Raw genomic sequence first — 21,603 nt, forward strand, 5'->3', positions numbered from 1 at the left:
ACACAATCAACATGTTACAGCAGGAGTACAATCTAAAATTAGGGAGAAACTGACAACATCTGCAACCAAGATGACATCTTTCCCTGGCGTTAGCATGTAGCTACATGTAGCTGTGTAGGTGACATAACGTAAACACTTGAAGTAACGTGCCTGGAGCAGATGATCATAGGAAGAAATCTAGCGCCGTACATGTTCTTCTAGTGGATTTTAGAGGCTCAAGTAAAAATATGCTTGACTTTTGAGTCCAAGGCACAATCTCGCCACAAATCAATGTCACACTTGGCCCAGGCAGTCAGTCAAATCAAGCAAGAGTCAAGGTTTACTAATGTTTTAATGTCAGTAGATGTGGTAGGAACAGTGGGGCGATGGCAAATGCAGACAAGAAGTTGATATTCGTGGTATTTAATTACAATGAAGATCACCCATTATTCAAATCCTAATCATTGAACGCATGCATGGAGTTGCATGAATAGTCAGGTGAATCTCTGGTGAGTTTAATACCATTTGCGATGCAAGTAAATTGGCTCCCTAGCTAGTTAGCTGGTGAACCTTGAGAGAGCTACGGAGTATGTGGGGGAAGGGGGATTTCAAATTTCATGTAATAGTTTCATGTAGAGGCAGAGAAGGAGAAAGAGCAAGCCATGGGAAGACTACAGGAGATTAGTTTGTGTTTGTTTTTCTGTTATTAACATTGCATTGCCTGGTTGCACATGCAGCCCCGCTCCAAAGGTGCGCCAAGCTGTTTTACCTAACATACTTTGCCAAGGTGTTGCCCCTGTAGCGACACATGTTGGTGTGATTGGGGCCTAACCCTTGGCAAGAAAGTAAACAAGCGTCTTTGGATTACTTCTTTGTTTCATTCTAATAGTATGTGTGTTTTACCTTGACGGTGTTGTACTTGCTGTTGAGCTGGTTGTGCTTTTGTCTGATCTGCTCTCTCTTGTCCTGATCCGGGACTCTCTTCTGTAGATTCTCTCCTTTCAGTAGTAACTCCTTCACTGCACCTTCTTCACAGTCCTGCACAACACACACATTGTTTAGAGGTGCACATATAATAAGGAAAGGAAGTCAAAATAATCATCTTAGTGTGTGAGACCTTGTCCTCCTGGAAGTCCTCCTCCTTAAGGTTTTCCCCCTGTTTGACTTCCTCCTCCAGGAGCTCCAGCCAGATCTGTGCTTCACTGTGGTACTGCTCCAGCTCCTTGGCCGATGCTGCCGTCTGCCACACACACACACACACAAACGTGCACACACACACCCACGGCAAAGATGCACGGGCGTACAGACACATGAAAAAAAGAGAGATCATTAGTGGAAGTAATTTAGTCGGAGAGGTTGGAGCAGATTTAGTGAGAGTTTGAAGTAAATTTAGTGTGAGAGTTTGAAGCCTGTTAAGTGAGGGTTTAAAGTACATTTAGCGAGAGAGTCTATTTAGTGAGACTTTGAAGTAAATTTAGGGAGAGTTTGGAGTAAATTTAGTGAGCTCGGAGTATGTTTGGAGAGAGCTTGAAGTAAATTTATGGGGATGGCTGGAATATAGTATTTAGCGAGAAAGATGAAAGAGTCAAAATGACAACGACTGACATATTAACTCAGTCGTATCAGACTATGTGTCACTGCTGTTGGAATTTTAAAATAATAGTATTCAGAGGTTATATTGTCCTTTTTCCCTACCAGTCCAGAGGCGATGCGTTGTGCGATGGTGTCAAATCTCTGGTTGAGCTGCTCCACTTTGGGTCCCACCTGGGCCTGGCAGTTTTCCCCCCTGGTGGACATGAGCTCCTGGGCCAGAGCCCTCACCTCCTCCATCTTACCCCTTGTCATCTCCAGCTCTGCACGCAGCACCTGTGAGACAGAGACACACAGAAAAAGAAGTCTTTCCTGAGGCTTGGGAGCTGCAGCTGCATCGTTTAAAGTTCAAAGTACATCTAGAGCAAGGCTTGAGACAAATCCTGAATATGTTTTATGATATAAATGATGAAAATTACGTCCCTATTTTAAACGTCTATCTGAATTTATAGGATCGAAGAGCAAGATTAAAGTCATTTTTTTAGGCTGTTCCACTGAATTAAAAAGGTATTAAGCCCTAAACAACACTGTGGAGTGAACACTTGCTGCCTCCCATAGGGAACTGACTAAAGATAAGTGTGTATTAATGACTTATCACTCTCTCTCACAGCTAATAACAACAGTATAATTATCTGTACTTTCAAGCAATACTGCATGTCTTCTCAAAATCGACCTCCCTCTCAACTAATCTACAAACACATTCAGATAATTAGTGGAGAACAAACACCAAGTAACATAGCTTAAACGCGACATACATAATGATAGACATTACAACCTTAAGCACAGCGTCGTTGGGTCCCTGGCTGTCCATCTCGTCTATCTTTTTCTCTGCGCCGTCAATCCATCCGTTCACTTCCTTTATCTCTCCATCCAACTTCTGCATCTGCCGCTGGTAGTCCTGAGAGACAGAGGAGAGAGAGAGGGAAGAAAGGATTACTTTCTTGAGGCTGCAAACAGTGACACTTCTAATGTGTTATTTATAGTTTGGTTTAATTTTAGCACTGATAAGACAGACAAATTAGTATCATAGGGTGTTTTAAATTCTGTTTTTTTACTGTCTCTGACCAGCAGCAGGTTGAGCCATTCTTCTGCTCTGGATGTCACTGCAATCCAGTTGCAGCGCAGCAGGCTGACTTTGTCATCCACCAGGCCCCCGTGGCCTCGCAGCACCGCCTTGAGGGCCTCTGCAAGGTCCACCACAGCCTGCAGCTGCGGCTGACGCCTCTCTGTCTCCCCGTGGATGGACTGATGGGATGAAGAAAAGGGCACAGGAGGAGAGTTAAGTTACACATTAGATTCTTAAAGGTCAATTACACCTATTTTTAGTGTGAACTTTATATTTCTGTGTGTATGTTCCTATAGACCATTTTAAACTTTCCCCATTATATTTCGAGATTTCAAATAAACAGTTGCCTGTGAGTTTCATACCTGTGCCCATGCCACCTCAGCCTCCAGGTCACTGGGCATACCATCCACAGCAGAGCGCCTGGTCAGCTCAGCGTCAGTGGCGGCGAGCCACTCCGTCAGCCCGTTCAGCTCCTTACGCAGCTTCCTGGACAACTTCAGACTTTTCTCCAGCTCCAGTTTACTCTCAGTTACCTACACACACATAAAAAAGCACAACATCTAAATGTGACGTGACATGTATCATGTGTATCTAACTATGTGTGTGTGTGTGTTCTAACCTGTGAGCCCAGCTGGTTGTAGAGCAGCTTGAGGGCGGTCACCCTGTCGTCCAGCTCTTTGGGCTGTTCGGTCTGCTGCCTCTGGACGATCTGCCTGCCTGTTTTTATCACCGTCTCCACCTCCCCTTTCACTTCACTCAGCACCTTGTATAGCTTCTGTTGGACATATACAGACAGCATGGGGCTTAACATCGGATCAAACCATCCATTTATCCATTTATCTGCCACAAACCCACCATGCACTGATCCAGCTGCGACTGCACCACGTCCTGCTCCACACTGCGAATGTCCAGCACCCCCACCTGACTTTTGACCCCAGCCAGCAAGCGCTCACACTCGGCCAGCCGAGCGTCAAAGTTTGCTGGCTTCTGGAAGAGCCGGAACTTCGTCCACACGTCTGTCAGCATTTTCTGTGAGAGGAAAACAGAGATCATCAAATGCAGGCTGAGCGCTTGTGCTGGGCAGTAGCTATGGGAAAAAGCTTTGGTGCTGTGGTCCTGAAGGAGGGCACATCAGTTGGGAAATTAAGTAAATGATATAAATGAATAGATAAATAAATAAATAACAAGACAGTTAAGTGCAGACTGCAGAGGCAGAAGCATCTTCCGTGTTTCCAATGGATTTTGTATCCACCTGCTCAGATCAATTCGTTGGCGGAGGGTCACACACACACCTCTCCTGCTTATGTTACACACAGCTGGCACAACTGGGATACCTTCATTAATCATTTACACTTCCTGACAAGACACCAAGATTTATTGCTAATAGTTCAACTGATCTTTCTCACGCTGACTAGCAAATCTTCAGGCCCCATCTTGAATTTGTTTGTTTAACGGTAAGACAGACCCAAAAAAAAATATGATTTTAAGGGTTACAGGGAGTCCAAGGTGCTTAATTAAGGAGCTGAGGACACACTGGCTGCACGTTTATACACCATGTGTGTCCATCTCTCTGTGTGTACCTGGGTAAGGTCTATCTGTCCCATCATCCTCTGGGATGGCTCTTTGTCCTGGTTCTTCTTCCTCATGTCCTCCAGGGTTGCGTCATGGCCACTCAGCTCCGTCTGGATTTTCTGTTAAACACACACACACAAAATATCTCTCAACTAAAATGATTTTTTTAATATCATTATTATAAAGTATAGAGAGTTACTAAATTGAAAAAGATCTGTTCTGAAAGTGTAACTAAAGCCAATAAAGTTTAAGTGGATTGAAAGTGTACCTCCCTCTGCCGACCACAAGGGGGCAGGAGACATCAAGGAGAGAGGAGAGGAAGCTCAAAAGTTTAATCATCTGTCATCCTCTCTCTCTCTCTCTCTCTCTCTCTCTCTCTCTCTAACACACACACACACACACACACACACACACACGAACACACAGACACACTTGGCCTTCGTCACCCATCTCTCTTTTTAAATACCAAGTGCCCTGTAATCACATATGCTCATCCACACCACTCTAATCCAATCATTCTCTCATCCTCCTGTGTGTGTGTGTGTGTGTGTGTGTGTGTGTGTGTGTGTGTGTGTGTGTGTGTGAGAGTCATCCTTTGCACTTGTGGTCTACAACACACGTGGAGGTAATCTCGCCATCCCCTCCTTACACACACACACACACACACACACACACACACACACACACACACAGACACAGACACAGACACACACACACTCCTGCGTTTCCATCACTTATTCTATCATCTCGGGTCGTTATTTCAGGATCTACCATCTGATTCGTCTGGAGGCTTTGTGTGTGTGTGTGTCAGAGAGATAAAGCAAGGAGATATGGTGACGGAGTTAGAGGAAGAGACAAAAAGACAGAGGCATAGTGTATGCGCATGTGCATGTGCATGTGCGTGTGCGTGTGCGTGTGCGTGTGCGTGTGTGTGTGAGAGTGTGTGAGTGAGTGTGTGTTTGCTCTGGCTGTCCGTGTCCAAAGAAGCTCCAGGCTTAATTAGGACCACGGGGAGAAAAAGAGCAGTTGCCATTCTCTCTTGGGTTACTCTACACACACACGCACACACGCACACACATACATGGAAAATCTGCGTATTATATTTCCACACTGCTGTCCTTCTCCTCTCTCTATACCTGTCCACACAGCTGTCTCTGACAGTGCTGAAATCTGTCACAATAGTCCAGGTATAATGGCTCACCTTTCATTCTTCTAAGCCCTTAAACACACACACACACACACACACACACACACACACACACACACTGATGGCTACCTGAGCCTCCTGTGGTATTTGCTGGGCGTCGATATGGTCAGCCAGGTAGGCAGTGAGGTGGCGGTCGGTGTTGGCCAGCGAGTCCTGGATCTGTTTCAGCGACTTGTCATTCTCCTGAGCCCATTGGACGCTCTTCTCCAGCTCCTTCTGCCTGAGCGCCGCCTGGGGAAACAGGAAATGTATCACATCTCGTCAAAAGAAACCCAGACAAACACATAAAGTAGACTATAAATACAGGAAACACATCAGTAGATGTTTTCATGTATTCCTACATTAAAATTTCTGACTCATGTATATAAAAGTAATTCCCCACAAACAACAGCTTGAATAATCTCTGAGAAATTCTGGATAACGTACCCATGAGATTCAGACAAGATGCATTTTTACAGAATCCTCAGGGGAAGATTGGGATATTTCATTCACATATCCAAACTAGTGTACTTAGTTTTTGCAGTCAGTGTATAAAAAGCCTATGCTGAGTGACATCACAGCCTCTACAACTGTGTGCACACAAAGCCAACTGCATTTTAGAGGCTGAAATTAGGCCAATAGATGAGTTAAAAATGAGACTGCCTCTCCAATCTGGTAAAGGTCAGGCATTGCGGGCTTTTGGCCATTGCCATCTCATTCTTGGAGCCATTGGTGGCCATTGGAGGAACTTCCGCATTTGCTTTATTTTTCAGCCCAGATGTTGCTGCTTGTCTGGGACATGCTGGCAACAGTCAAATTTTTCTGGACTATGTTGTTTATTCTCTCTCTGGTATTTTGTTCTCATGATTGTACATACTTTTATTCAATAAACAGTCTTATTGCAGAGGGAATAAGCAAACCTCAGAAATGCTTGCTAACTGTCAATTTGCAAGCTGGTTGGTTTGGTTGCTAACAAGGCACTATGTTCACATATTGTATTTAAAAGGCGCATTTTTACCATCAGCACAAAACTGTCTACAAACCAACTGCTTTTCTATTGAGCAGTTTGTAATACTATGTGAAAAAGAGATTCTTAGTTTCAACTTTTTCTGCTGTTGCTTTGGAAAAGATCGCTTCTGATACTGTCTGCAGCAGTGCAGAGAACTGCTTGAAAAAGCAATTATCTGATGGTTTTCTTTGTGACATCAAAATGCCAACATGCTATAAAGCTCCTGTGCACAACTAACAAGACTGAAAATTTAAACCTTCAGTTTCATATTACACCAGCTGAAGGAGAAGGTGGCTGGCGGCCATCAGAAAGGATCACATGATCACAGATGGGAGTGTCAAAACAGACCCTGGTCCCCCAAGTGTGAGAAGTCTTACAAGTTGTATAATACTGGAATAATAGTTATACCATTACTCTATGTCGATACGTTTGGTCTTGCAATTTGGTGGTCATTATAGGCCCAGGCTTGGCCAGTTACTTTAGTACTTTACAGTACTTTAATCATACTTGCAGGTATGTGGTATCATGTTAGACAACCCAAGGCATCCATTTGTTACCAACCATGTCATGCTAGCAAGTGCGGGGGCGCGTTTCCTCCCATATCTTGCCTTAGAAGCACCAGAAAGGGCTTCAAAGTAATCAAGGGCCACGTTGGCCTCAATATTCTGTAATTAAGAATGTAATTCAAGGTTGTGAAATTAAACTTGAATTTGAGTGTACAGACGAGAGAATACTGCCCCCCTTTTCCCCAAACAAAGATGGCAGCGATTTTGTGACATCACGTTGACCGTGGTAATTAAATGAAAGTAAATGGTGCAATACAGCAAATGAGCTGCAGTAGCTTCCTCCATGTAGAATCTTCGGCCCTTCCTCGGCTGGGTTGCTGCTGGTCAAAGGTGCAAATTTGCCATGTCGATTTCACCAAAGTTGAACTTGATGCAGAAAATTTGCGCAGATTTCCTTCGCTTCCACAAATAAATCCACCAATCGCTGTGATTTTGTTGAAATGAACTGGTTTAGCTGCAACATTTCAGCATTCCCGCAATTCCCCTCCATGTACCTACAAACGAGCAGACACACACACAAACACAGGCACAAGATGGAGCGATATGTACACACACCCCAACCAACCACCACACACACAAACACACAGACACACTCCCCGTGTGTACCCTCTTGAAGGACGGACTCCGGGGTTTCTCTCTCATGTCGTCTCCGTGTGACCAACCACATCAACGCCGCTGTCTTCACCAACACAAATGATCTTCTGATGCCTGTTGTTGGCAAGTGGCAAATGCTCAAGTGTTTCCTCTCTCCTTTTCCCCGGTGACTAACTACAAGATTAACTAGTGAACTGACCTGTTACATCACAAACCTGTATGAGCTCGTATGTTAGAGGGAGACAGAGAGGGTGTATGTGGTTACAGGTGAGCATGCTAAGCTCATGTGGAAGGATAACGACTCTAAGTATAGCGCTGAGCCTGTCTAACCCCAACACACACGCACGCACACACACACACACACACACACACACACACACACACACACGTTCTCCTAATGTTACCAGTGGATGTGTCTTAGTTGATAATGTATGAAATGAGAAGTTGAGTGAGATTAAATATTTAGACAAACATTGATAACAACCTTCCCTGTGGCCATGTACTCCATTTCCCTGGCAATTGTCGGCTCATGAATACATATTCTCATTAAACACTCAGTTTTCCCTTATTACTTATTTCTCTCACACACGCAGACACGTAGTCACGAATGCAGTGATTGTGAACAAGAGAGATAGAGAATCACTGTTTGCTTAACTGCCTTGTGTCGGAAATGCCGTCGGCAAAGCGCGAGCAGCATTCTCTGCACCACACTTCCTCTTATTGGTTTTCAGCTGTTACAAGAAGCTGAAATTAAAATGGCAAACATGCCTCTTTGATCTGAAGTCGTGCAGACGGAGATGTAAGACAACATTTTTTTTTTTTTGCGTGTGCAGGCTGGATTTATCTCCACATGAGGTTTAAAGTGGGACATTGATATAATAAGATTATGTACTTATTTTACTGTCTCTGCATTTACTTAGACCCCTGCACTCCGCTGAACTTGGTTCAATCTGATGCTGGGGAAATGTTGACATTCAGCTATTTGACTCTTGAACTTATAATACTTTTCTTTGGATAAGAAGTAGGGAACAGATAAGAAATAGACTTCTTTGATGTCTAACTTTGAATTGAATGACATCTACAATTTCTATGCATAAAGGCAATCAAAACAGTGTCAATGCCAGATGGAGTGAGGAGGCTTTATCCTCGTCAGGGTTCCTGCTCCACATACAGTTACAGCAACTAAAAGGACTGACACCTGGCTGGTGGCTGCAAAGCTGCACCATTGTTTAAGACCAACAAACAACAGTACTGGTTGATTTTAGTGAGACACTGGCAGCATTTCCAGCCCTGATTGTGCCATTAAAAACGGATGTTTTGTATCATGATATCAGCAGCTTTTCTAGCAGCAGTTGTGCCAACAAAAGCAGGTGATATTTAGCAGGACATCAGCGGCATTTCCAGCCATGATTTTGCTACAAAAAGCAGGTAATTTTTAGCAATAAAAAAGTGGGATTTCCAGTAGCAACTGTACCACGAAAAATATCCTGTTTCCGCAGGAAATCAATGGAATTTCCAGCTGTGATTGTGCCACCAAAAGTTAACGGAAAATTGGCGGAATTTCCAGCCTTGACTTGACTCGTCAAAAACTCGTGTTTTTTAGAGGGACATCGGCAGGAATCCAGCTGTGGCTTAGGGTGTTTTTTTTAGCTAGAAATCTGTTTTATTTCCAGCGACAATTATGCCACCAAAACCGTGCATTTTTTAATGGGTCTTTGCATTTCCAGTGTCATTTCAAATGGCATTTGAAATGGTGATTGTGCCACCAAAAGCAGGGGATTTTTAGCAAGACATTGTCAGCATTTATAGCCTTGAGCGTGCCACCAACAGCATGTATTTTAAGCCAAAACGTGATCATCAAATATGTTTAAACATACTGTAAAGAGAAGTAAATTCGCAACATATCTGCTACATAATAACATAACAAATGTTATTCTGACGATTGGGTTGAATATAGCAAGGCCTTTTTCACAGAAGACATTTCTACATGTTATCACAGGAAAAGCACTGGTGCTATTAATAACTTGATTAATGGCTACATTCCACTCAGTGACAGGGCCCTGGTAACACAGCCATAATTAAAGTTATTAGTTATGATATCATAACTCCTCTGAGTAATTAATATATTACATTGGCATTTTACAACAAAGCGTAAATATAGTGCCTTTTAATTCTACAATTCTTACAATTTAAAGGTGTTAGATTGATATCATGTATTAAGAGGGCATTTAGGGTTCTTGTTTTAATTAATAAAAGATAATTACATTGGATGTCAATTTGTTTCTAAATGAAATGAGATGTCTAGTTTTCATCTTAAGTGTCTGGAGAGCTAAAAAATGGCTGTCACTAAAACTGGCCCGCAAAACGATCCCAGAGATTTGATAATGTGTTCTTCAAACAGCACTGATCAAGAAAGAAAAAACAGATTTAAAAAAGAAATTCCCTGGATACAGTCCCCTCAGGTCAAAAAAAGGAAAAAATATTAAGGCAATATTTTGGTCTCAGTGTGCTTTTGCTCCTCCATCTGTCTTTCCAGAGATACTCACAAACACCCGCGTCCTGTCTCTGAGCTCCTCGTCCCCTTTATAGATGACAAACAAACAGGGTTCGGAGCTGCCCGGCCTCACCTCACATGCATACATGCTGACATACACACCGAAACAAAGGACACCAGCTTCTGTAATGCTTTCAAACACATACGCACAGACAATACACACAGTGACACTTCCTCCCAAAAAATACAAAAAGTCTGAAATAAAAGACTGTGCCTCACACACACACATACACGCACACACACTGTCTCTGATGGGTAGACAAACAAAGGGAGGCTTATCAGGCTGCAAGGAGAACATTAATCTGGTTCTATTGTGAGGGAGGATCAACCCAGCGGGCAATGAGTGTGTGTCGCTATGCGTGTGTGTGTGTGTGTGTGTGGGTGCAAGTGTGTCTAATCTGTCACTGAGCATCACCACAAGAGGCTGAGAATGTATTGCTGCCGCTGATGATGGCTGGAAGGGAGGAAAGGAAGATGTTGGGAGAGGAAGAGGAGGAGAAAGAGGAGGAGAATTAGGAAGAGGAGGGAGGACGAGAGAGTGAAGTTGTTGAGAAGAAGGAGAAAGAAAATGATTAATAAAAGGCAGAAAAATCAGGGGGAGAAATGGGGAGAAGAGAAGGAGGAGAGGGTATGAAATAAAGGGAAAACGGTAGAAAGGAGGATGATAAAGTGCAAGAAGAAAAGGAAAGTTGTGATAAATGGAGGAAGGGGAAGATGAGAGAAAAGGTGGGGGATTAAGAGTGGAAAAGAAATAAAACAAGTGGACGTGCTTGCGCCCTTGGTGTATGTGCCGAGATCTCTTAATTAATGTGTATTATGTTAGAATACTGTTACTGGAAATCAAGCGTTGTTTTTGTATCGCAGTTACGAGCAACTTTCAAATGTGTCACTCTGTCCAATCATATTATAACATAAATAAAGATGTTTTTCTGTTGTGTTTTCCCTGTTTGCCTAAATGGTGGTAAACAGGGAAGCAATTTATCTGCATTGTTTTCGGATGTTGCTCACACTGAGTATACCTCATCATTCCACACACATCGTGTGTATCTTTAAGGTTAACAAACATGGTGAGTGCAATTCTGTCCTCGCACTGCAACCCAATTAAACTTACACAACACATACAACATTTGAATTCCTGCTGAAACATGTAATTAGTCTCACATTCACAGGCCCATTCCCATTTCTTATTTTTACCCCTACCCCTTGTTTTCAAGTGCCCATTTGTCCCTCAAAGGAGAGTTTTAAGAGGCAGTGGTTGAAATCTTTCTCGATGAAATGGGACAATCTTTCAAGGCCTTGATAATAATAACAATAAACTTTGTTTATATGGCCCTTTTCATACAAGAAATGCAGCACAAAGTGCTTTACAATTAAGACATTATAAGCACTGAGTGCTACACATGAAAACAGACGTAATGAACATAAAACAGACAAACAAGGCAATTAAATATAAAAGGACACTTAAAAACAGTTTAAAACAAGGATTAATTGGTTCAACAGTTTTCATTTTAAAGTGGTGGTGATTTAAGATCCTAAATCTCATATAGTATTTCTTCTTGTGTCACCTTTTAGGCCCTCTGACGTCACTACCAATCAGAGCCTATAATTCCCAATGGGCAAAGACTCACCAACAGACACTGATTAACTGAAAAGAGCGTATTTTGGATTACCTCAGAACATCTTCTCAAGACTTAACCACATTGCGGGTATGCTGGGTACAGCCCACAGCTGCCACAGAATCTGCCACCCAGTTGTGGCACTGTGGATCAAATAAAACTCACCACAGTCTTTCTCCAACAAATCCACCACCCACTGATCAAAGCCAAACGACAAATCTTAAAATCGTGAAAAAATCACAAAAGTCCAGTCCTCCCTCCCAGCAGCAGTCAGAGCAGGAGATGTTAACCCCTCTACATCCAGACTGTAAGTGAATCGCGCATGCGCGGAACCGCCGCTGGCTGATCCCGACCTGGTTTACAGTCAGGGCGGGATGTAAATGTAAAATTTTCTTTGTCTAATATGAATCACTGAAAGAAGGTTCATTTGTAGTTCTAAACATATTCAGGGTGTTTTTTTTACTCAGTTTTTGTCTCTCCCACGACGTTATTCCTCTCTCCTACAGCAGCCATTACAATGACATGCATATGGAAAATTATGCAAATTGGGCGATGACATCATTTAGAGACTTCTAGTGACTTTTAGGACAGCCAATGGCTACTTTTCTTACTGAGGAGTTGACAACAGTGACAAGAGCCTGTGTAAAGTTAAGGAATAAAAAGTCTCATTGTAGCCTCATTGTTAAGGGACGCTACAGAATGAATGAATTAATGAATTACTTTATTTCGAACCAAAATAATGATATTTGCTTTTTATCTGATGAAGCATGGACACTTCTGGTTTGTTCACAACTTAATTTAGCTTCATTACCAGGTCACTAGCAGTGGTCTGGAGGCTAATTTAGCAACCTGTGCTTCAGCATACCTTGCCATTAGGCCCTGATATTAGAGGAGCGCAGAGGAGTTTAGTTAAATTTCAGGCATCATATGCCATTATGGGAGGAATGCGATATGGAAATATGTCAAAATGTGGGACGGTTATGCACAAATCAGCAAAACAAATTAAAACTAGCTACCTGCCTAGTTAGCTTCTTGCCTAGTTAGCTGCCTGCCTAGTTAGCTACCTTCCTAGTTAGCTTCTTGCGTAGTTACCTTCCTGCCTAGTTAGCTTCTTGCCTAGTTAGCTTCTTGCCTAGTTAGCTGCCTGCCTAGTTAGCCGCCTGCCTAGTTAGCTACCTTCCTAGTTAGCTTATTGTCTAGTTACCTTCCTGCCTAGTTAGCTTCTTGCCTAGTTCGCTACCTGCCTAGTTAGCTTCTTGCCTAGTTAGCTTCCTGCCTACTTAGCTACCGAGACATCAGCATACCACAAGCAATTTTTTTGTTGTAAAGGGACCTAAATACGTTGAAACAACATTAAACTAAGATAGTATGATGGTTATTGTAAGGTTTTATTTATTTTTTTTAAGATATTTTTTTGAGCATTTTAGTAATAATGATTACTCATAACATTCAGTAGGGAGTGTGCTTCTGAAAAGTATCCCTAAAACTTTACCTTCCCCCTTTATCCCAATTAGAAGTGGGACACCCTACACCTAGACCTGCGCATGCAAAACAGAGGGGTAAGGGTTAAGTGGTAGGGACAAGGTGTGTATTGGGATTGAGCCATGATCTAATAGAGTACCTCTTGATGATGTCATGGGTTAAATATTCACACAGGAACAAAAAAGACGAGGTTTGTTAAAAGATAAATATCCTCAGTATGAAAAGATTAACTGTCTTGAAGTGGCTGAGAGAAATTAAAACAAATCAAAGCACCTCAACATCTTACCTAAGATTTTTTATTCGAGAAATGTTTTGGAATAAAGCCTTCAAATGATGACCGTCCTTGTCCTGGACTGTCCTTGGCTGCAGCAGTTACATCAATTCCTGAATGGAGTAGAATTCTACTTTAAAGATTCAAAAGAAGGATTTAAATGAAAAAAAAAATCTAATCTGTATTTTTACAGTATATGTATTTTTAAGTGTGTGTTTTGACCTGTATCAGGATGTAAAGATTTTTATAGACATTTATTCGTCTAAACGTAAAACAGAATCACAATCACAATCAAAGATGTAGAACTACTCTGCCACTTTGTCATCAGTCCAAGCAGGTGGGTGCTGTGCTAATGGCAGCTCTATAGGCAAGCCTTAGGCCCCCTCGATCGTGTGATTTTTGGCTGTTCCAAACAAAAGGCGACTATTGCAAAAGAAATCTTAGTCAGAAAAGAAAATGCACAGATTCTGAAAATGTGTTTATCTTGCAGTCACAAGCATCTCCAGCCAAAAAGTACATGCTGTGCCCAAAGCTTTGTTCTCTTTGCTGGTGAAAACTATGTTTGTCAATCAAAACTCTGGTCCAACAATGTACTGTAAAACTCGTCCAAAAGCAACCAAAGACAGCCTGCAGCAACAATCCGACAGTTTCAGAGATGTGGGACAATGTGACTGTTGTGACAACTCATGTTCACCAACCAACACACCAGAACACAATCTGAAGTGATGCAGAATGCTCCTGCTAAAAATATATTAAACCCAAACTCTTAAATGTTACTGTATGTCTTACCCTTGCCATGAGCTCATCCCATCGTGTATTGAAAGCATCCAGTTTTTGCTGTATTAGTTCATCCAGAACACCTCCGTCCATCAGCGTCTGGGCGAGCTCCCGTATCTGGTTCCTGTTGTCCTCAGGGTGCCGCAGAAGAACCTCTAGACTCTGTACACACACAAGACATCATCAGTCACACCTGGCCATATAACTAGTAGTTAAAAATTCTACCGTGGTAGCTTCCATTAAGTGAAACCACAGAAAAATATGCACACAAAGTGATGTTGTTTTGTTTGAAGGTGAGTCATGATGAGGCAGCAGCAGCATATTGAAAATTATGCAGGATAAGAGTATGAGGTGCTGACATGTAGAGGCTAAAAGAGGTCAAGCAGCCCTTGTTCGTCCGACCTCGGTGCTTAACAGCTTTTCACATCTTCTGAAATCCCCATAAAGGTCTCTTTGGCCGATGTCAGTAGAGCATTTAGCGTAGTAGAATACAGCTGAGTGGGCAGTTATTTGCATTTTGCTGCTCTGTACAAACCTAAATGAAAGAATGCATCCGTGGTCTCGAGGCTTTAAGCTTTTTGCATTGTTTAATCTCATGAAATCCCTGGATGTAACATCTAAGGCAATCTGCAAAAGCACAGTTTAAGCAAATTAATGAGTTAGGGTTAACACATAAGCCTTTTACTTTATTTCCCCGGGAAGGCCAGGAAGCCTCAGTGTCTGTAATTGCAAGATTCAACATAAATTCCATTGGATTCAAGATTTCTTTTTTTTTTTTATATCTGTGTGTCTTACATAACATCAACATCCTCAGAGAGGCCAACACACTCAATCTCTTTATCCCCTAACATAATCTCTTTCATATATGCTTTTATCTGATGAAAATCACCTTTTCCAGAAATATCTCACATCACATATTTCTTCTTAATGTTATCTCTCCCCACTGACTCCTCGAGGTATGAGAAAAAAAAACAAAAAACGTCTCTTTTCCTCCTTAAAGTGTAATTGTCCTTTCTTTGCATCTCACCCATACTTCCATCTGTTGCTATGTTAGTTTGAGAATCTGATTGTGTTCAATGATTACCATAATTTTGTAATTACTCTAGGTAATGGTAGGTCTCTAGGTAAAGTATAAATGGAAAAATGAGAATGTTTACTGGCCTTATGGCTTCACATAAACCTTGTTGGTTCTTTTAAAATAGTTTATTCTGAAATAAAGGCACAACTGCCTTTTTCGATGGAGGACAGAAGCTGCCAAAGTCAAAAATAATTAAATAAATTACTTGATAAATGAATGAAAATGCCACTGAATGTACCAAAATTAATATTAAAAATAAATGTAGGCATTATTAATGGATAAAATATTACATAAATGGATAGTTCTGTTTTACTTAACATCTTTATTAATTCCCCTATTTATTTACATTCCTATTTAGTTTTCCCTTTTATTTATGCATTTTAATTTTTTAAAAATGTATTAATGCACGTTTGCATTTATTTGATTGATTTCAAATGGGTTTTTTTTTTACATTTATCTATTCATTTTTATCTGTATTTATTTAAATAATTAATTACCTAATTATTTAATTGTATTTTATTTTGGCAGCTTTCATCCTCCACACTTTACAGCTCAATCCCGCCTTCTATTTACCTATTCATCAGTCTTCCTAATATTGGTTGTTTACTCATTTCTTTGTTCCCTCTCTATTTCCTTTTGTCTTTTTTTGTTTTTCATGTTTCCTCAACATAAGCCTTTTGGGCTCCTTGGTAGGGTGGCAGGTGTTCTTTTCGTTTTATGGTGGTGGTAGGGGTTGTATTTTGGCCAGGCTCATAGCTGAGGGAGGCCTGAGTTCTCCTAGTAATTGTTGAATTAAAAGAAGAAATCCCTGTGAAGCCCACAAGGATCAAACTCTCTCCTTGATGGTCTGGTGTCTGTTCAGAGTGGGAAACACTTTTGCCTCAAAGTGGTCAGCCTCCTCAAAATCCAGTTTTTTCAATACAACTGGGCAATCTCATGCCAAGCTGAGCCGTGAGCAACCACGATGGTTGAGCTGTGCTGGCACACTTTGAGTGTATTTGCACAACACAGCAGGGCACAGCGAACGTTGTAGAAGATGTGTTCAAGTGGTGCTGGTCCCAAACTGCATTAAGAGCCTGCTGCCTGCAGCTCTTCACCTAAAAGCTTGTCTAGGCTGCTTCTGCTTGTACTATCCCTGTCTGCAGTACTTAAAAACCAAATATGTTCTCATCTTATAATAAATTATAATCTTAATCTAAGAATAGCACCACTAACAACAAGAAAACTAGCAGTGATGGAATGTAACTTTTTACTTATGCACTATACTTAACTACAATTTTGAAGTACTTTACTTTAGCATTTTAATTTTATGCTACTTCATACACATTATGGTGTATTATTATTGATTAAACTATCTATAAATATATAAAGTGATTAGAAATAGCCCTACATTAACAGCTGCACTGTTAAAGTGATGGACACATTAATGCATCACTAATCACAATCCAATTACATCATTTAAGTATAAAGCAAAGAATCTCTGTATGTCTATTTGTCCTTCACATATCTCGAGAAATATCTGATCCAATCCACTTCACACTTGGCGGGTGTATTGCTGGGGACCCATGGATGTGCAGTGTCTAAGTTGGTAGACGGGGACACATTCAGTGACAAAAACTTTGACTAATCAAGCGGACAGCGCTCTGTGGGACTTTTATGAGTTAGCTTTAAATGTATGACTTTTACTTGTAACAAAATATTTCTATAATTAATACTTTCACCTAAGTAAAATATCTGAGAACTTCTCCCACCACTGGAACCAAGAAAAGCTCCTGCTTCCATCAGCAGTAATTTCATACAGCTCCAATATAACTGAAAGCAATCAGTAAACAGTAGAGTAAGACTGATATGATGAAAGATGAATACAGACAGACAGGGCTTACTCTCTAGTCTCAAGCACAAACACAAATGTTTACAGCCAATCAGTTTAGCGCAAGACACGGCTTTGCTTTGCGGGAGGAGACGTCCCAGGTTGGCTGCAGTCGGCCCTGCTGTCTGAGCACAACAGCTGTGCGCACTGCTGTGAGGGCGCAAGGGAAACACATAGGATCACTGATGTGATCGGCTCTGCAGGATTTAAGAAGGCTAAACTCTTAGCACAAGGGTCTGGGTGGGAGCTACGCAGGAGCACCCCTGCCTCCTGCTTTATAGAGGGGCAAAACAGAACCTGCCTCCTCCTTATCCCCCAAGTCCCATTTTGACACATTTTACATCATAAAAACTTCTTGCATTTTCTCTGCAATGTAAAACTTGTGCACTGCATGCATGTTCACTTCATTTCTCCTTCTCTTCATACTCACATCCAGCGCCTCCTGCAGCTCCTCTGCGCCTCCTTGAAGGTTTTCCGTCTCATCCAGTTTCTGCTCCAACTGGTCCAGGAAGGCATTCTCCTGCTCCAGGTAGGAGAGCAACTCACACCAGCACGCCCACACCTCCTACAAAACACACACATATACAACACAATCACCAGGAGGTACAGACAGAGATGAAGAGGAACTGATTGATAAAAAACAAACAAACAAACAACAACAAAGACAGCTGGACATCAGCAGGAAAAGACAAACCGTGAGAGAGATAGAGAGTCTTCAACCATGAAGTTGAATTACCAAGAATGCCAAGACGCAGAGGTAATTATGTCTCAAGAAAATGAGGCACAAAGGAGAGTGGAAAGACAGGGAGGAGACTCACGTCAAGGGAACACAAAGAGAGAAGAAGAGAGAGACAAGGATAGGTAGCAGCAGAAAACTATAGATGCCACTTTCTCGTGGTGTTTGGTTTTTTTTTATTCACGTATTCAGCTTTGGCGCAGGCTGTCATAGCAGCATCTGTTCAACATCAACATGTTTGATTAGTTTGTTTCTGCCTGCAAATTAGCAACAGTTGCCTCTGTCTGGCTGAAAAGATTGAATTGGCTTCCCGGGATGTAAAATGGAGCTAAATCTGGAAATATGTTCAACAAAAGAAAGCAGATTTCACACAAACACATAAAAAGCAAATTGTAAAGGCGTTAGCCAACATTGTAATGCACCAGCTGATGGCTGTAAGACATCGTTGGTAGCAGCATGTAGTGTATAGCATCAACAAGTGGACAGACATTTTGACAGCAGCTTTTCATGAAGCCAAAAGCTTAAAAGAGAAACCCACTTGTGCTCACACTGCCCGAACAGGCTTCTTTCGCAGACGGGACAATGTCTGGATGTCAGGCCTTATTTCAATTATTATTATTATTTTTAACAGGGGGCTCTTTTCCTTTTCTTGCTCTGTGTCATGTGCCTTCTGAAAGGGTGTTCCTTGCCCGAAATGTTTCACCCATCATTCATCAGAAACATGTCGTCAGATATTACAACTATAAAAAATTAAGTATCTGTTAATGGGAGGGTGTGAGGGTAAAAAAAAGACTCAGTAGTAGAGAGGAGAAGAATTAAAATAAGATTAGATCACTAAATATAACCCAGGCTTCTGCAGAAAATCTGATGTACTGTGAGTAAAAATGTTGCCTAACTTTGAAGCATTATTATATTGTCATATAACACCAATATCTTCACTCTAGTTTTATTTGGTAGCCTGCCTAACATTAACTCCCCACCTCCTCACGTTCAGCTTCACCAGACATACCTGGTGCTTCTTCATACTTTTTTTTTTTTTTAGCCAGAAACTTGCCCCTCTGCTCCTCGAATTTCAGCTGCACAATTTTCACAATATCTGCTGGGGGCATCACATGACAAGGTGAAATGTGTTTCAGAGACAGCAATAAATTTATCATGTAATACATATGTGTGACTCCAGGGTGTCTACAGATATCAGACACTTAAACTAAATGCTTTTTGAGACCTTTTCAAGATCATTTTAACATTTCAAGGCTGAAATTTAAGATTGATTTTTAGACAAATGATCTTTTTGTTATTCAAGTATTGCAGGTAAGTATAAAGGTAGGAAATGTCAATGTGGTCCTGTGCAGAGGTGGGTTTTATTTAGGAATATGGTTATTAGAGTGAGTTAAATCAATCTACACTTTGCCAACAGGAAAGGGCAAGTGTGAAGTAAAATGACAATATTAGGTTAAGTGGTAGGTTAAAAGATTTGTAGCATTAAAAATGTGGACTTCTACACAGCAGACCTTGACTCATTTTGACAAAAAGAAATTAAAAGATGGATAAATGAAATTAGATAAAGTGTTATAATTCACAAATTCACATTTAGGACTATTTAATGACTGTTGAGGCCTAATATTTATATAACTGAACTGAAGACATTTTAAGACTTTGAGAACCTCCAGACACCTGAATGGTCAGTGATAAAAGTCAGTAAGTAAATTGCTGTTCTTGATCATTTAAGGGTCAACCATAAACCTTTCTATGGACCCCCCCTCCAGGACGTGGGCTGGAGTCATCTGTACCCTGTACACCATGATAATAGCTTGGAAATACCTGCAGCCATCACACAGCAGCAAGAACAATACGAGCAACTCCAAATAAGAGGCACTGTGCAGAACATTTTGTGGACATCACAGAGCTGCAGTAACTTTATGTATTATTCTAATCTAATGGTAACTGAGCTTCAGACAGGGAAGATTTTCTCCAGTAAACACATTTGAAACATTGCAGCCATCCTTAGGATGAGCCCTGAGCTCCATCTGAGTATTTATGGGTGGACTGACTCTTTTTACAGTATCGATTCCTTTGAGTTGATTCATGTAAACAGATCAAAACTTTCTTGCTTTGACACTTTTTGCAATGTCTTTTTGATGTTCATGACACTTTGTTGTAGTACAAGCACGTTTGACTCTAGTGCTGCCCGCCCCACAAAACTTCTCAATACATTCTCAGTCATCATGTATAAGTTTACATTCATAAATATTCAATTTAATGCACTGATTCAGCATTTAGCTTTTATCTAGGTGGGCTATGTAAGCTTACTATGATGTTACACAAATGCTACTGACCAACAATCTGTCCATCTTTGAGGTGCAAGTTATATCTTAAATAATAATAATCTTAAAAATTAGTTTCCAGTCATACGTCATGGCTCACCTGATCAGTTTCTTTTGCTTGACACTATCAAGGTGTGTTTAAGTGCTCTGAGCAGAGAAAATACAACACATCTTCTTTGTAGCGGTAATATTGTTTACAACTTAAAGCTCATGAACACACCAAAGTCGGAAGAACGGCCATCTGAGGAGTACATAATACACCATTTGCTTTTGCTGAAACTAAAAAAACTTTACATAATAAGTACTTTAATAAAGTCTCGGTCTATTCAAAGACACACAAATTATTAAAAGACAAAAAATCCCATGACAGTGGTACCTGGCCATACAGATAGCTTTCAGATATCCGCCTCTGCGATTTCTGCCTCCAAACCATAGAATATACTGTCTATGCTTTTCACAGGGAATATTTTCTGCTAACATGTATTTATCCAGCTTGTATCTCCATCATATTTATCACCTCCAGCCTGAACATTAAACATTAAAACGTTGAGCATTCATTCAAATTGACTTGTTTTTGATAACGCTTACAATTTGAAGGTCACGAGGTAACATCTAAAATGCAAGAAAAAGAGCCTGAAACGGTGTTGCTTGGCTGATCTCGTTTACCCTCAGCTCATCTATAATAAACTATGTGCACTCACACAGTCATCTACCCACATACACAACAACATGCCCTGCAGAGCTGGCACTGATGTATGTATGCACTACGGCCTTGACACATCATGTAAGGGTGTTTTTACCTTGGGCACACACACACACACACAAACACACCCTCCCATCCTTTCCCCCTTTTAATAGTTTGTCATGCCGAGGTTATCCATTAACACTTCTAAATGAGCAGAGAGAGTTTGTACCTCCAGAGTTTTACATTTCCCATCCAGCCGGCTACACAGGCGCTGGTAGTTGGCCGTCAGCACGTCCAATTCAGACCGCAAGGCATCATGGGCAGTGGGTGGGGCTTTGGCGATGAAACTGTTGACACTGTCAGTCAGGAGTTTGACCTTTAACTCCTTGGAGTGGACCTCTTCCTGGGCCCTCTGATGGAGAGACAGAGTAAATGAGTTGAACAGGAGACACTTTAGCATCTCAGTTGATTTAGTTTGTGAGTATGAACAAGTCTCGTCATGTCAATAAAAATCCTAAAAGTGAAAGTGGACAGTGAAAGAAAAGAGATACAGGTGGCAAGAGATAAAGAGCAAGAGGAACAGAAAGAAAGAGTAAGAGAGGGTGTAATGGATGGAGGGATGGATGCACAAACAAATGAATCAATGTA

The 21,603-nt window shown here is 41.2% G+C and overlaps 1 protein-coding gene across 4 annotated transcripts in view; it reads right to left on the reverse strand.

Annotated features, from left to right (window-relative positions):
- dmd (dystrophin) overlaps positions 1-21,603 on the reverse strand; it is a 353,683-nt gene that overhangs the window by 98,656 nt on the left and 233,424 nt on the right. For all 4 annotated transcript variants that reach the window (XM_050063154.1, XM_050063152.1, XM_050063151.1 and 1 more), the window contains 13 exons: positions 21,185-21,367; positions 17,641-17,775; positions 14,275-14,424; positions 5,484-5,645; positions 4,216-4,326; positions 3,491-3,664; positions 3,255-3,410; positions 2,998-3,168; positions 2,635-2,814; positions 2,345-2,467; positions 1,675-1,845; positions 1,097-1,219; positions 883-1,017 (listed from right to left, as the gene is read on the reverse strand). In XM_050063154.1, the coding sequence (XP_049919111.1) occupies positions 883-1,017; positions 1,097-1,219; positions 1,675-1,845; positions 2,345-2,467; positions 2,635-2,814; positions 2,998-3,168; positions 3,255-3,410; positions 3,491-3,664; positions 4,216-4,326; positions 5,484-5,645; positions 14,275-14,424; positions 17,641-17,775; positions 21,185-21,367 (1,974 nt within the window). The remainder of the gene's footprint in view (positions 1-882; positions 1,018-1,096; positions 1,220-1,674; positions 1,846-2,344; positions 2,468-2,634; positions 2,815-2,997; positions 3,169-3,254; positions 3,411-3,490; positions 3,665-4,215; positions 4,327-5,483; positions 5,646-14,274; positions 14,425-17,640; positions 17,776-21,184; positions 21,368-21,603) is intronic.

Source organism: Epinephelus moara, chromosome 15 (genome assembly GCF_006386435.1).
Source record: "Epinephelus moara isolate mb chromosome 15, YSFRI_EMoa_1.0, whole genome shotgun sequence".
NCBI lineage: Eukaryota > Metazoa > Chordata > Actinopteri > Perciformes > Serranidae > Epinephelus > Epinephelus moara.